The 16,666-nt window shown below is 52.9% G+C and overlaps 2 protein-coding genes across 2 annotated transcripts in view; one reads left to right on the forward strand and one right to left on the reverse strand.

Moving 5' to 3' along the window:
* LOC137457128 (zinc finger protein 850-like) overlaps positions 1-16,666 on the reverse strand; it is a 386,697-nt gene that overhangs the window by 302,594 nt on the left and 67,437 nt on the right.
* Positions 5,789-6,721, forward strand: LOC137457121 (olfactory receptor 14A16-like). The gene has a single exon (XM_068168920.1). The coding sequence runs from the start codon at positions 5,789-5,791 to the stop codon at positions 6,719-6,721; it is 933 nt and encodes a 310-aa protein (XP_068025021.1).

The following is a 16,666-nucleotide window of genomic DNA, read 5'->3' on the forward strand; positions in this document are numbered from 1 at the left end:
GGCTGTGATGCCTTGAGCTGTCTAAAGAATGTTTACATTATGTTGGTAGAACACCAGCAACTGCTTTAAGAATGTATTTACCCAGTGTTATCCCCAGTTATCCTTAGTTACCTCAAGTTACACCCTGTTGTTATCTCCCTAATTTCCACCTGTTCACTGTGCCTTACATGTTTTATTCAAGTTTATGATGTATACTTTCAAAATTGTTATATTTCTCAGGATTGTTATATTTTAGCTAATTTGGTTATGCACAGGGAGGGGGGAATTGTAGGTAGCTAGGACCCAGCGGCCAGAAGATCTCGCGCTGTACGGGAAGATAGGGCCCCTCTCCTGATAGCCAATAGCGTTCAGCTTACGGTGCAAGCAGACAGAAGTGACATAAACCTCAGTTACATAGTGCAGTGTCGTTCACTAATAAAGGCCATTTGCCGTCCACCACATTGGTGTCTGCGAGCTGATGGACCGAGCAGCCTGGGGTTGGCCGCCGTGCCGTTCCTGAACCAGGTTGCCGCGTCTACGACAGGCAACACTCCTCCAGATATTGGAAGGCCACAAGAAGGACTCCTTGGAGCCTTCTCTTCTCCAGACTGAGCAACCCCAACTCTCTCAGTCTGTCCTCATAGCAGAGCAGCTCCAGCCCTCTGCTTATCCTCGTGGCCCTTCTCTGGACACCTTCCAGCACCCCCAGATCCTTCTTGTAATAGATGCTCCAGAATTGCCACAGAGCTCCAGGTGGGGTCTCACCAAGGCGGAGCAGAGTGGGAGAATCCTCTCCCTGGCCCTGCTGGTCACATTTGCCTTGATGCAGCCAAGGATGCAATTGGCTCTCTGGGCTGCAAGTGCACACTGGTGGCTCCTGTTGAGCTTGTGGATGAACACTTCCCTTAAGGATAATCCAGAATTAGAAACACAGGATGGGGATGGAAGAGGCTCCTGATGCAAGCAAGAACTATTCCAAATGTGTCCAGAGATGCAACCTAACTGATTGGCAAACATTGACTGCCTGAAGTCAAGGCACCTCTGTGGGAAGAACACTCAGGCTGTGCATCCATCCAGGCTGTCACCATCCCATAATAAGGAACAAACACACAGGGTGGGCTGCACCAGGGGGAAAGGGAAAGTATTGGAGATGTGGCAGGAAAGGCAGGAAAAGATTTGCCCTCAGCTGGTCAGGAATCTGTGCCCCTGGGGCAGTGCTCCCAAATACAACTGTGGCTGATCAGTGAGAGACTCCAAGTTGGGTCCAAGGAGATGTGAAATGGCACAAATGAAACAATGCTGCAAAGGAAAGGGCCTCTGCTTGGCACAGCTTGGCCTGATGGTTTCTGCCTTGCTCAGGAGAAAGTGAAGCAGAAAAGGCCATGGTGAAGATCTCTGCTCTCCCAGTCCTCTGGAATAGGACTGCAGGTGCAGGATCAGCTTCCCAGGGAGGAGTGAAACAGGTTGCAGAAGGAGCTGCTCAGGAGGGAATGGCTCCAGGCATGGTCTTTGCCTCAGAAGGAGGAGTGGGCACAGCACTGAACACAAGCTGTTGTGTTTCCATGGATCAGAGAGGAAGGACATCCATAGACATGGGTGAGAGATGGGAACAAAGCAGGATTGTGCAGTTAGTAGGAGCCAGCACAAGTTCTGCACCATGAGGGTAGTGGAACACTGGAACAGGTTGCCCAGGGACGTAGTTGTGGTCCCATCCCTGGAGATCTTCAAGGTGAGGCTTGACAGGGCTCTGGGCAACCTGATCTAGTTGAGGATGTCCCTGGGAAGGTTGGACAAGATAACCTTTGGAGGTCCCTTCCAACCCAGCCCATTCTATGATCAATGAGATATGGGAACCAAGCAGATTCTGCATGAAGTGCAAAAGGAAGACAGCACCTGGGGCTTCTCAGAGCTCTGGGCCTGGCTATGGTTGTGGATTCCTGCCTTAGGCTTCAGTCTCAAGAAGTTGGTTGGTGCAATAACCCTGAGCTTGTTCCCCTTTGTTTGCATGGCTGTTAGAGTGCAGGGCATGTGTGAGTGCTGGTCTGCTTGAGGGAGCAGAACAGGGGACAGCAAGGACCTCTCTGGGAAGAGCTGGGGCAAAGGTCACCTTCAAGAGCAGGGCCTAAGCCTCTGTCTTCTCCTAAGCTCCCATTTCAAGGACCAGTCCTAAGGCCTGTCTGCAGTTCATAGAGCAATACTGAGCAAGACTTTCCTGAGGTTCTTTTCCCTTCTTTCTGTTGCTTTTGGGAGCCTCTTGAGTTTCTCATTCTATCAGCTGGGCAGGAGATGTTCTCCTCACCTTTCACTATGTGTTTTGCAATCTCTTGGGTTTGTCACCAGACATTGGATTGGTCACCAGCTGTGTTCAAACTTTTCCCTTCACCTTCTAATCCCAGAAACCCAGAATCAGCCAGGTTGGAAAAGATCTCAGAGATCATCAAGTCCAACCTACCACCCAACACCCCCTGACATCTAAACCATGGCTCCAGGTGCCACATCCAATCTTTTTTTGAACACCTCCATGGATGGTGACTCCACCACCTCCCTGGGCAGCACATTCCATTGGTCAGTTCCTCTTTTTGGGAAGAACTTTCTCCTCATCCTGAGCCTAAACCTCCCCTGGTGTGGCCAATTATTAAATATTAATAACAACCATAACAGGACTCCTTCCCAGTACAGATTGTGTCCACACCCAGCAGAGGCTACACCACCTGAAGCCTTCTAACCACTTCTCTGGGACTCCTCCCAGTACCACCCATATACCCTTTCCCACTTCATGACAGATTGGGCCCCATCCCACTACAAACTGTCTGTCAGTTGTTTGGAGCTGGATGTTCTGGTGTGTCCCATTCCCAGTCAGAAAGGCACTACAGGGTTTGAGAGGAGCCATTCAAAATAACTGGGATGGACAAACACTGCACACAGTGAAGAAGGCCAACTGCAGCTGGGCTATGGCAGGAGGAGTGTGGCCACCCAGACACTGGAGTTGTCCTCCCCGAGGACTCAGCGCTGCTGTGGCCACATCTGGATGCTTGGTGACTGGGTGTGGGAATGTCCAGACTGAAGGAATGGAGAGGAACTTCAGAGACTGCAGAGGAGATCTGCCAGGATGGGAGCTGACATCTCTGTGGGGAGGCTGAGGGACCTGGGCTGCTTCAGCCTGTGGAATGGAGGCTCAGGGCACTGCCATAGCAGGGTGCACATGGCTGAAGGGTGGTTTCAGAGAGGATGGAGCTCTTCTGGGGAGTGGGGAGAGATCAAAACTGCTACACAGAGCATCTTGGAAGGTTCATTGTGGAGATGAGGCCAAAGAAATGTCCCTCAAAGGGCAGAGCTGCTATGCGTGAGGCCATCCAGACGTGTCAGGAAATGGCAGGGAGAGCTGAGACAGCTCAGGGAAGGGATGGAAATGGCAGGGGCAGAGCTGGATGGGGAAGCAGGATTGGTGTCAGCAGCCTGAAGGGAAAGAGCTGCAGGCATGGGACAGTGTAGGAGAGGCTGCAGTAGGGATGGCCAAGGGCTCTGGCAAGGCTGAGAGGCCCAACAGGAACAAGGTCTTTGTCCCCTTGGCTCTGCCAATTGCCTCTGCCACCAAGGCCTGTGAGGAGAAACTTTGCTTTGAGGCTTTGAGGTTCTTCTATTGTAAGGGCAGTGGTCAGGGCTTGGCCTTTCTGCTTCCTAGACCAAAGGCAAGTTTTTCTGCCCTGTACTTTGCCTTTGTCTCCCTGCAATCCTGGCCTCTAACAAGCTGCTCTAACGAGTCCCTGGGCAGCCTTTGTCAGTAACAAGCCTCAGTGAGGCCAATCAGTGCTTGAAGGTACTTTGGAGTTTGCTTCTGCCTTGGACTTCTTGAGAGGCTTCTTGGCAGTAGCTTGGCAGAGTCTCCTGGCAGTACCTAAGGATGATGTAATCAGCCCCAAATACTCCATGGGGCTCATTAAATACTGCTGAACCTCTAATTATTGCCAAGGTTTCTGCAGCTAATTGGAGAGGTTTTTATTGCACAAAGCATCTGATAAAAAGTATTTTTAAAGGTACATTTCATTCCTTTTCAGCAGGAGTTGTCTCTTTGCAATCAAACCACAGCAAAACCTGACAAGGTCCCACCCTGCTCACTGCTCACCCTCACTCCCCATTGCCCCAGCAGAGCCCAGAGCCACAGGTGAGGGACAGGATCTGCTTTGCCAGGGGCTGGGGCTCAGAGCTTGGCCCTTTGGATCAATGAAACCCCTCCAGGTTTCCTCAGCAGCAGAGCCACCTTGAGCTGCTTGTCCTGACCTGTCAGCACTGCCTCAGTTCTCTGCTCTCACCAGACTGTGAAGACACTTTCCTTGTAGTGTCCCCCAGTGGAACCAATTAGCACTACAAGAAACTTCAGAGTTTGACTTCTGGAGAGGTTTCATCAGCCTCCTCTCAGTCCCTGAGGTTTACCTGGCACCAAAGCCACCAGAGGGCTCCTTTAAATGCCCTGGGCTGACCATAGAGCTGGGCCTGGCTTCTGGGCTGCATGGAGCTGTGGCCAGGAGCAGCTCCTCTGCACCACACAGCAGGTCTGAGGGCATCTCAGGGCATCTCGGTGAGATGAGGAAGGCAGAGAGAGCTTCAAGGCAGCCAGGACTGGGAGGATGCTGAGAGCTCACTGGAGGAGAAGTCACTGCATTTGCTGACAGGGTGAGTCTGTGGTTGCAGGGCAGTGCAGCTGCAGTTCCTGGAGGCACCTCCTAAAGCTGGGGCTGTGTGCTGGGGCAGGGACTCTGCTGCCTGCCAGGCTCAGCTCTCAAGCACCCCAGGGAGCTCTTCATGCTGCTTTGGGGAGAAGCTGTGGTTGGAAGGAGTTACCCTGGGCAGGGCAAGGCAGGGCAGAGCAGGGCAGGGTCCTCCTGCTGTGGAGGGGCTGCTGTGTGGGTCAGGGCTGCTCTCAGCTCCAGCTCATTTCCAGAATATTTTCAGGGGGATTTTTCATGACTATATTCAGGCCAGGGGTTCCTGACCCAGACTCTGCTCTCCTGAATCTTTGCTTCCACTGTCTCTGGCCTGGCTGGTGAGGAGGAAAACTCAGCAGTGCTTTTAGAGCAGGGGCTGAGACTCTTAAACCATCACACAGAGCTTTACTGAGAACCTCACCAAGTGCCTACACTCCTCACCTGAGGGCTTTCCTGAGTGTCTGTCTGTCCCTCTCCTTGCCTCAGATGCTCTTTGTGTTGCTGATGGCTCTCTGGGCATGGAAGCCTCAGCTGCAGAGTCAGGCACAGACACTGTGAGATCTTCTGTGCAGGTGGAGCCACAGCAATGAGGTGTCCCAGCTGTCCTCCAGCCTGTGAAGCTCTGGGTAGTGCAGGCTGTGAGGCTGGGAATGACCTGAATGCAGGAGCTGCCATGGTCATGCCTTGGCTGTGGCCTTGAGGTGTCCATCCAGGCTGTGCTGCCTTCCAGGGGACACTGAGCCAAGTGTCTCCTGGACTAGAAGTGGGATGCTGAGACACTGAGACACTGAGTGCTGTGTGGTGGATCCCTCTGGTCTCAGCAGTGTCTGGTGGCTTCTCAGGGTGACATGGGAGCATGGTCACCCTCCAGCTGAGGGGGAGAGCAGGGTGACTTAGAGTCCATGGGGAGCTCTCCCACTCTTGCCTTTTACCCTAAACCAGGACCAAGCAGTGCTCCAGCCTCCAGTCCCTGAGAAGAAGCAGCAGGAGTCTGTGTGACAGGGGAGGGTCTGTGGGGAGTGGTTTTGGCTGTGCTGAGAGAATTCTCTTCTGACTTGTCACTGTCTCCTTCTCTTCTGACAGTGCCTCATGGCCAGAGGCAGCAGATGGCCAACAGCAGCTCCATCACCCACTTCCTCCTCCTGCCATTCCCAGGCACAAGGCAGCTGCAGCTCCTGCACTTCTGGCTCTTCCTGGCCATCTACCTGGCTGCCCTGATGGGCAATGGCCTCATCATCACCACCATAGCCTGGGACCACCACCTCCACACCCCCATGTACTTCTTCCTCCTCAACCTCGCCCTCCTTGACCTGGGTGCCATCTCCACCACTGTGCCCAAGTCCATGGCCAATTCCCTGAGGGACACCAGGGACATCTCCTATGCAGGATGTGTTCTCCAGGTCTTTGTCTTTGCGTTTTGCATTTCATCAGAGTATTTTCTCCTCACCACCATGTCCTACGATCGCTACGTTGCCATCTGCAGACCCCTGCACTATGAGACCCTCCTGGGCAGCAGAGTTTGTCTCCACCTGGCAGCAGCTGCCTGGGGCTGTGGCTTTCTCAATGCTCTGCTGCACACAGCCAATACATTTTCCCTGCCCTTCTGCCAGGGCAATGCTGTGGAACAGTTCTTCTGTGAAATCCCCCAGATCCTCAAGCTCTCCTGCTCCACATCCTACCTCAGGGAACTTTGGCTTCTTGTGCTCACTGCCTGTTTCTTCTTTGTTTGTTTTGTGTTCATTGTGGTGTCCTATGTGCAGATCTTCAGGGCAGTGCTGAGGATCCCCTCTCAGCAGGGACGCCACAAAGCCTTTGCCACCTGCCTCCCTCACCTGGCTGTGGTCTCCCTGTTTCTCAGCACTGGCTTCTTTGCCTACCTGAAGCCTCCCTCCATCTCTTCCCCATCCCTGGACCTGGTGGTGTCAGTTCTGTACTCAGTGGTGCCTCCAGCAGTGAACCCTCTCATCTACAGCCTGAGGAACCAGGAGCTCAAAGCTGCCCTCAGCAGACTGATCCCTGGATGCTTCCAGAATCAATAAACTTTTTGTCTTCTCCTGCAGAGCAGTTCTGAAGTCACTCAGTGCAGGCCCAGCCTGGTTGCTTGAGTTCTGGCTGCTGCTGGTGCTGTTCCCCTTGGGAGAATGTTGTTCCCACACAAATGTCTTTCTTCAGACCATTTCTGGTTCAGTGTTGTCCTGTCTGGTGTGACCCAGAGGCTGCAGACATGAGGAGCTGTGCTCCCTGTGTGGTCAACACAATAAAGGACCCTGCAGGGAGTTGTTTCTCTGAGTTTTTTCCTAAAAGGCTTCTGTGGAGCTGCAGGGCAGTGCCTGTGTGCAGAGGTGGAGGGGCAGAGTCCCAGCACAGCAGCAGTGCCAGGGAGCCCCAGAGCTTGGGCTGTCCTCAGCTGCTCTTTCTGCCCTTCCACCCTCTCCTGCTGAGCCTCTGTGCTGGGGCAAGGCCTGAGTGCTCTGGCAACTTGGGCACTGTGCTGCTGTGTGGCAGTGCTGGGACTGCAGTCCAGGGCTGCTTGTGGGACAGAGCTGTGCTCCAGAGCAGCACTGCCATCAGAACAGGAGGTCTCCTCATGCCTTCATACCCCAACCCCCTCTCATTACAGACTGCACCTACTCAGAGTCCATACTAGATACCCTGACCCCCTTCCAGTATAGACTCAGTCCAAACATGGTTCCTTTAACCCCTCCCAGTACAGATGTGGCCTCATCCCAGTACAAACTGGATCATACTGTCCTCTAGCACTGCAGCCTGTGTCTTTTCCCAGTGTCCCATCAACTCCATCACCTGAAGCCCTCCCAGGACCGGACTGGGACCACTCCCAGTACAAACTTTATCTCTTTGCCCCCTCCCAGGATGAGACTGGGCCCCATTCCAGTACAACCTGAGTCCCCTGGCCACATCCCAATACATTCTAGGACTCATCCCAGTACATACTGGGTTCCTTTAAACCCTCCCACCACAGGCTGGGCCCTGTCAAAGTCCCAACTCCATACCTTAATCACACCAGAGTCCAATCTGGGCCATTTCCCATTCCCATTTCAAACTGGCTCCCATTAACATCTGCAAGTACAGCCCAGGCCTTGTCCCAGGAAAAACTGATTCCACTCATCCCATGCTGTGCTGTTTGATATTTTTATCAGTGCTATAGACAGAGGGATGGAGACACCATCAGCAATGGTGCAGATGGCACCAAGCTGAGTGGTGCTGTTGAGATGGCAGAGGGACAGGATGGCATCCAGAGGGACCTGGACAAGCTGGAGAGGTGGTGCCCAGGTGACCCTCATGAGGTTCACCAAGAGCAAGAGCAGGGTCCTGCAGCTGGGTTGGAACAATCCTCACTTTCAATACAGGCTTGGGGAGGAGGTGATAGAAAGCAGCCCTGAGGAGAAGGTCTTGGGGGTGGTGGTGGGGGAGAAGCTGGCCAGGAGCAGGCAGTGTGAGCTTGCATCCCAGAAGGCCAATGGGAGCCTGGGCTGTATGCTAAGCAGCATGGCCAGAAATGGAGAGAGAGGATCCTGCCACTTTGCTCTGATAAGACCTCCCCTGAAGCCCTCAACACAGGAAGGACATGGAGCTGATGGAGCACATCCACAGGAGTGCCACAGAAATGATCAGGGGCTTGCAGCAGCTCTGCTATGAGGACAGGCTGAGGGAACTGGGGGTGTTCAGCCTGGAGGAGAGGAGGCTCTGGGGAGACCTAATAGCAGCCTTCTGGTACCTGAATAGGGACACAAGAAGGATGGAGAGAGACTGTTTGCAGAGGCCTGCAGGGACAGGATGAGAGGCAATGGAATCAAACTGGAGAAAAGTAGATTCAAATTGGATATGAGGAAGAACTCCTTCACTATGAGGGTGATGGAACACTGGAACAGGTGTCCCAGGGAGGTGATTGAGGCCTCTTCCTGGAGATATTCAAGGTGAGGCTCCCAGTTCAGACTTCCTGTGCTCTGACCCTCACCTGCATCCCCTCCCACCCCTGACTGATCCTGCTTGGCACCTGGCACAGGGTAGGGGCTGGGAGCTGCCAGAAGAAGAGGAGTAGGAGGTGGCCTGTGGCTTGGAAGCCCACGGACACCAGGAGCAGATGGGTGACAATGCCATGGGCAGTTCAGCTGTGCCTCAGGATCTCCTGCACAGCAGCAGGCACAAGGCTGGGCAGGGGCTAGGAGGTCACTGCTGGCTCAGCAGCTGATAGGGCAACAGAAGGAAGAGGGCAGGAAAGGGAATGGGAGGTCACTTCTTGATGCAGCAACGGCTGAGAGGGCAGCCCCTGACTCCTGGCTGGCCTCCCAGCTGCCAGAGTCCCCAGCTGAAGGCATGTGGAGGGCAAGGGACTTGTGTGACTCCCTGTCCATAAGTACCTGGTGGCCCCTGCAGGAAGAGCCTTGGAGCTGGGTAGTCACCTTCCTGCCACCTGAGGGCCTGAGGGGACAGCAACAGGGACAGGGCTTGGCTGTGGCTGCTGGAGAAGCTGAGAGGCAGCAGCAGGGACCTGCCTTGGTAGGCCCTGCAGAGGTTTCTTGTGCTTGCTCAGTTGCCAGGCCACAAGCAGGCTGAGGCGTTGGACCAGCACTGGGACATCAGGGATGGCTGAGAAGTTCCTAGGGCAAGAGGAAGCACATAGCTATGAGGTGAGTATGAGCTCATTGCAAACTCCAATCCCTTTGTGTCACTGGCCTGCAGCAGGCCCAGGGCTGAGCTGGGGACTGTGCCAGGCAGCAGCAGGGAGGTACCTTGGCTGTTGCTTTACAGCTGGAGTTTCTGCTCTGAGCCCAGGCAGAAAGGTCTCTGGCAGGGACCATTGCCAATGGCCTGGGATGGAGCAGAGCCTGAGCAGAGTGAAGAGGGCCAAGTGCAGCTGGGCTGTGGTAGGAGGAGTGTGGCCATCCAGACACAGAGGTTGTCCTCCCCCGCACTCAGCACTGCTGTGACCACATCTGCAATATTGGTGTCTGGGTATGGAGTTCCTTGGTCTGGAGGAATGGAGAGGTAGTGGAGAAGCTCTGTAGGAGATCTGCCTGGATGGAGTTTGGAGTCTCTATCTAGAACCTGAAGCTGCTGAGCTGCTTTAGCCTGGTGAAGTGAGGGCTCAGGGGTGATGTGCACCTGCTTGAAGGGGGGTGTCAGATGATGGAGCTTTTCTGGCTTGTGGACACAGAAGAAAGCCTTCAGAAAGTGCAACTTAAAGGTTCAGACTGGAGGCCAGGACAAAAAATGTCACTGAGGGCAGAGCTGTGGTGCAAGAGGTGACCCAGAAGGAGTCTGGACAGCCCATGTCTGCCGTTCTGTGTCAAGGAACAGGCAGAAAGAGTGGAGAGCCCTGAGTAAAGGTGTGGAAATTTCAGGGGGAGAGCTGGCTGAGGAAGCCAGATGGATGTCAACAGCCTGAAGGGAAAGAGCTGCAGACATGGGACAGTGTAGCACAGCCTGCAGGAGGGATGGCCAAGGGCTCTGGCAGGGCTGAAAGTCTCAACAGGAACAAGGTCTTGATCCTGTTCCTTCTGGCAGCAGCTTCTGCCACCATGGCTGCTGAGAGGAAGTTTTAGTTGGAGGCTCTCAGGATCTGCCTTTCCAAGGCCTGAGGGTCAGAGCTTGGCCTTTCCCTTTCATAAACCAAGGCCAGGGTTTGTTCAGCTGCACTTTGCCTTTGTCTGCCTTCAATCATGGCCTCCATGGAGCTTCTCTGACAACCCCTTGGAGGCTTTGTTGCTAATGGCCCTCAGTGAGGCCAATTAATACTTGAAGGAATTTTTGTTATGCTTCTGACTTCTTGAGCAGATTCCTTCAGTCTCCTCTCAGTGTGTGAGGCTCAGGCAATGATCCCCAAGTGCCCTAAGAGCTATTTGTGACTTTGCAGTTTTCTTCAGGATTTCAAAGTGCTCCTCACAAAGCTCCTTAATTATTTATTTTTTTCAGCCACCAAATGACAGAGTGGATAAGGACAAGGCTGACCCTGAGTGACTGCAAGGGGTCCTGAATTCAAATCTCTTTCTATGGCTGTGCCTCGATGCAACCACAAAGCACACAAACACAGGGACAGAGCTGTCTGAGTCCAGTGCAAGATAGAAACCTTGACACTGGTGACAGCAAAGGTGTCTGTCCAAAGGTACAGAGAGGTGGAGAGGTGGTTGGCAGAGACTGCCCTGAAGTTCAGTTTCCTTTTGCTGGAGCTCAGGGCAAACACTCACAAAGCTTCAACATTCTCAGAGGATGAGAACTGAGCCTGGAGAAGTCTGACTTGGTGCTGGCCCTTGGTGCAGGTTGTGCCTGAGAGATGTCTGAGTGGGGGAGATGCTGGACACAGCTGCTGTGATCCAGGAGAGCTCCAAGGCTCTGGCTTTAGGGTCACTGTTTTTAGAGGGGGAGATCATTGACTTTCATCAGGTGTTTCTCTGAGCTGCATAACCTTGGATTCTGAATCTTCCTGGGATCTTTTGCCACTTGCACAGACCCTGAAGGTTTTGACCTCCAAATTTTTCTATCACTGTGATCCAAGCACAGACGCATTGAGCTGGCAGGAGGTGACAAACCTCCAAGCCATAGGGAGAGCAGTGCAAGGCTGGGAGAGCGAGGGTGCAGCACACTAAGGACACCTCTCAGGGCTCTATTTCTCTCTGTCCTGATCCATCCCTGGCTTACCATGGGCTAGTTCATGGCCTAGGCAAGGAGGGAGGGGGAATCACATCAGGTCTTGAGGAGGTTCCCAGTGACAGGGGGACTGTGCCAGCACAATCTGCTCTGTGACTCGAGTGCATTTCTCTCAGCCAGAGAGTGGCTGTGTGGTTGCCTCTTGTCTCTGTGCCTCTCAACAGAGAATGTCATCATCCAATCAGAATGGGAAGGAAATTTGGTGGTTCCTTAGCCTCCAAAGTCTTCTTCAATGCCATTCAGTGACACAAAGCACCCAGGAAACACTGATGATGGGAAATGTCTGCAGCAGTGTGACTTGCTTGGCCATCCTCCTAACTAACTACAAACCAGTGTGGAGCAGCAAGCAGAGAGCAGGGCAGGCAGGAAAATCACAGTGGCTGTGACACCAGGGGCAGTGTCCCAGCTGCTGCTGGACACCATCCACACAGCACTTCCCACCAGCAGTGCTCTCCACTCCTCTTGATTACTTTTAGCACTCAATGGATTTGTTCAGTGTCATGGTGAACTCTGGGCAGTCTTTTGTCCTGCTTCTCCTGATTGTTGTAGCAGGCTGATGGAATCAGGGTGCTGGAGGAGTTGTTGGATTGCTGTGAAATTCTTTCCAATGGGTGTAGGTTGTAGCTAACCATACAACATGTGAGCAAAGACACATCCTGGTGAGGAGTTCTCAGCCCACAGAATTTCAGATCACAGCCAATGATTACAGAGACATCACACAGACAGAAACTGAACTGATTGCTGTGGTGGTGCTCATGAACTGTGACAAATATTGTGGTGCAGGCCCAGCTGGTTGCAGCACCATGAGCTGAGATACAAACTAACAGAGCAGTTGAGAGCAGGACCAGGGCTGCAAGGAGAGCCAAGGGGCCCAGACCTGCAGAGCCTGTGGCTCCTTCTTCAGGCAGAGGTGAATGTTACAATTCCCCTTTCCCACAGCCTATCCCCACTCAGCTCCCTGTTGCATCTTGATTTGAACAGGGGCTCTTCTCCCCACTTGCCTTTCCCGTCTGCTTCAGGGATGCAGCACTTGGTTCTTTTTCACTCCCATCCTTTCTCACATGCTTGGCTTGCACATCTCATCACCTCCAGGGCTTCACAGAGACATGAAGGCCATCTCAACATTTCATTACCACTCCCTTTTTGGGTTCTTATAGATTGATTCAATTGCAAACTAAGTCATTGATCAGCATGGATCTACAGGCTGCAGCCCAGGCTCTGGTTGTCTCTCTGGGCTGCAAGTGCTCACTGTTGGCTCCTGTTGAGCTTCTCATCCACCAGCACCCACAAGGCCTTTTCTTCATGGCTGCTCTCAAGCCAGTCCCTGCCCAGCCTATACCAGGATCCATGTACATAGTCTCTGTGCACAGTGTCCTGTGGGGTCCATGGAACCCCAAATAAAAAACCCAATTATGGGTTTGGTCATGGTGAAGTTACACCAACAACCTGAATTTGGTTGGGCTGTTGTGTTACAATCTTTTTGCTCTGGGTTGGTAAAATGGGTGTAGAAGATTCTCATTTCATTTGGTTCCTGATGAGTAGATCCATTGACTACCTGCATCCAGTCTGCATTTTCTCCTCTGCCATGGATTGCAGTTGAGCCACCTGAGGAGAGCTGTCCCAGCCCCAGGCAGGTTTGCTGTCCTTTCATTTCCATGGAAAACAAGAGAGAGCTTAGCCTGCCTTGTTCTGTGGTGTTTCAGCACTTCCAGTGGACCTCAGCAGCACCTGGTCCCCAGGAGCTTGTGCTTGGGCCATGGTGAGTGTCCTTACTGCAAGGAGGAGGAAGAGAGGAGTGGGCAAGTGGTGTACATCATACACAGAGTTTCCACTGGTGTCTGCCCAGCTGATCCATGCAGTGAGGACAGAGTCTGCTCTCAGCACTGCCTGGGTAACAAATCCAAAACACAGCACCCTTAACAGCATGCTCCTCATCTGTATCTTCAGCTGGAGTCAGTGTTCACCCAGGCACTGGTTCTGGGGCTGGGTCAGAATTCCTCCAAAATATAATCTCAGAGACTTGATCAGGGAGAGAAGGAAACAACACCCCTTGAAATGAGGCTCTTTAGCCTTCATGTGTATCAATGGGATGTGCACATCCCCTTCTTTGTCTCCTTAGGTCTTCTCTCATCTTCTCTTGAGGAGTGGACAGCACAGAGTCACCCTTGGGCAGAGCCCTGTGGCAGGAGATGCTTGCAGGGCAGAGCTGAGCACTCAGTGGGTGGGGTGGGTACTGTGAGCAGGGTGAGGGAGGATACCAGGGACCAGAGCAGTAGAGTTGCCAATAGAATTGCAGGCAGCAGAGCTCTGAGCAGCAAATGGGAGGAACCTGCAGGCACTAGGAGGAATCAGCAGCCAAGGCCTGGGAGAGGCTGCCTGCAGGCTTCTCACTTGTGCAGATTTGTGCTCTTGGTTGTCTGCTGGGCAAGGAGCTGAGTCTCCACAGAAGACCTCCTATCTTCAGGAGCCCTGCCTGATCTCCTGTAGAACCCTGGTCAACACTGAGCTATTCCTTGCAGTTCAGTCCTCTTCTCTGAGCCCTTTGCTTCTCTCTGACTGGGGCCATACCTTCTCTTTATCAGCTCTGAATCTCTGGGCTAGGCAAGAGCAGAGTTTGCAAATCTGCCCCCTGGAACTGCCCAGAGAGTAAGGAACCCAACTTTGGGACAGCAGCAAGACCCCAGTCTCTGGCTGACCCCTGAGCACCTCTCAATCCCCCCAGACCCTCCTCTCCACCACATGTCACCTCTTGTGGGGTTTTGAGGGTCATTGTCTGTGTTGGGAATTTAGGGGGTCAACCCCCTGAGCTCTAGGTGGTCAAGGGTCAGTTGCATGGCCAGAGGGGGCTGGTTAGGTAGCAGGGGGTGTCATCCCCATCAGCATTACAGCCAGGGGACTCAGCACAGGAGTTAGGGGTCAGATGCCTCCATTGCAAGAAGTCACGCAGAGTCTCCTTACATCTCTGTCACTCAGAAGCAGCTGCACCTCTGAGCTGCCTGAGGCAAGAGCATCACCCAGATGGTCACCCTCAGCCAGCACTGCTGCACCCACACCAGTGACAGCCCTTCACTTGCACAGGCTTCAGCAAGGGCTTCAGCTGCAGCTTCTACCTCACTTGCATATTCACCCCCATGCCAGTAACCAGTGGGCACCAGGGGATACAGAAATACACCAACCCTGGCACTGTCAGGCCAAACGTGACCCCCTTGGGTGGCCTTTTCCAGCTCCACCAAGCTCAATGGTTCCTTTATTTATGGCTGAAAGCTACTCTCACAAGTGGGAAAATTTCTAACAGTTAGAATGAGTCTCCTTCATTCATGTCCTGCTGAGAGTGCTGGGCAGTGCTCAGGTGAGGCCCAGCTCTGAGGGGCAGGGATTGTGTTGGGGCTAGGTTGAGGCCTGGGGTTAAGATCAAAGGACAAATGTCAAGGGTAAAGGCTGGGGCCAAGAAGAGTAATGGGGGCAGAGTCAGGGTCAGGAGTGGGTTTGGGAAGGAGATGAACTCTAAGACGTGAGGTGCAGGAGGGGTTGAGCTCCACTGTGTTAGAGCAGGGGACTGAGTAGAGAGGATGGGAGGGGCCCAGTCTGTATTGTGAGGTGTGGTATTTTCAATGCACACCCCAGAAAGACTCCCCCACTGCTGGAAACTGGGTGGGAAGAGAGGGAGACACTTCCCATTCTATGAGCCCACCAAGAGGGGGTTAGGCATTCCACCTTCCAAATGCCAAGGTTCAGGACAAGAGATTAAATGTCTTGGTGTGATGAAGAGGTTATTAATGTAGGAATATGCAATATGAATTATAGAAATAATATTTTGTATTAATTATTAAAATTATCACTAACCAATGAATCACTGTTTTATATCCATGTCCTAGTGCAGGATTATGAAATACATCCCAGAAGTGGTTCAGTATTGATCATTTGGACTCAATTAGAATATTTACAGAATTAATTTCTATTAATATAACTCAGGCGACGAGACACTGGCAGCTGCTTAACTCTATACAGAGGTATTACAATGTGTCAGAGGCTGAAACTAGATATGTGCTGCTAGGCACAGGTGCTTTGAACTGAAGGTCAGTGAGTGGGAATCAGGTGGAAGATACACTATGCCCTTTGTTTGTAGCAAGGTTAGGTTCTGGCAGGCTGCTGTCACTGGGGCTGGCTCCTGGGCTGGTCTGGACGGTGACAGTGGAGGCAACCTTCTCCCTCCTGGGGCAGCGGAGAGAGGATGGAACGTTGGCTAGCTGGTTAGCAGGCTCCCTTCACAGGACTCAGGCGACTCCCTCTGGATGGCAGAGAGTGGTCCTGTGGGGTCGGCCTGGCAGGGCTGGTAGGGCTGGTCCTGGGACAGGGTTAGCCCTGCTTAACTATAGACAGAGGTATTACAATGCATTAGAGTCTCAAACTAGAAATGTGCTGCTAGACACAAGTGCTTTGAACTGAGGCCAAGAAAGCCAATGGCATCCTGGCCTACATCAAGAATAGTGTGGCCAGCAGTAGCAGGGAAGTCATTCTGCCCCTGTACTCAGCACTGGTTAGGCCACACCTTGAGTACTGTGTCCAGTTCTGGGCCCCTCAGTTTAAGAAGGACATTGAGACACTTGAATGTGTCCAGAGAAGGGCAACAAGGCTGGGGAGAGGCCTCGAGCACAAGTCCTACAAGGAGAGACTGAGGAAGCTAGGATTGTTTAGCCTGGAAAAGAGGAGGCTCAGGTAAGACCTCATTGCTCTCTACAACTACCTGAAAGGTGATTGAAGCCAGGAAGGGGTTGGTCTCAACCAGCAGCAGAACAAGAGGACACAGTCTTAGGCTGCACCAGGGGAAGTTTAGGCTTGAGGTAAGGAGAAAGTTCTTCACAGAGAGAGTTGTTAGCCATTGGAATGTGCTACCAAGGGAGGTGGTGGAGTCACCATTCCTGGAGGTGTTCAAGAGGGGATTGGATGTGGCACTTGGTGCCATAGTCTAGTAGTCATGAGGTCTGTGGTGATAGGTGGGACTTGATGATCTTTGAGGTCTCTTCCAACCTTGGTGATACTGTGATACTGTGAAGTGCAGACTCAGCTCCTTGCCCAGAGCACAGCCCTCAGCACAGAGCTGCAGGGCAGCACCACAACATTCTATGTGATTCTATGATTCTGTGACTTAGGCAGCTCCCTCTGGACAGCAGGGAATGGTCCTGTGGGGTTGGCCTGGCAGGACCGGTAGGGCTGGTCCTGGGACAGGGTTGGCCCTCGTGGCAATGACCTTTGGGGCCGGTGAGGGCAGCCCCAGGGAAGAGGCATAGCTGCGTGAAGTGGCAACTTCCCCTTTGCTT

The sequence above is a fragment of the Melanerpes formicivorus genome, unplaced genomic scaffold, assembly GCF_026170545.1.
Source record: "Melanerpes formicivorus ecotype bairdi unplaced genomic scaffold, bMelFor1.0.p_v2 SCAF_160, whole genome shotgun sequence".
Taxonomy (NCBI): domain Eukaryota; kingdom Metazoa; phylum Chordata; class Aves; order Piciformes; family Picidae; genus Melanerpes; species Melanerpes formicivorus.

What these genes read in the sequence shown, in the direction of transcription:
- LOC137457121 (XM_068168920.1), top strand. Translation starts at nt 5,789, where the DNA reads ATGGCCAACAGCAGCTCCATCACCCACTTCCTCCTCCTGCCATTCCCA.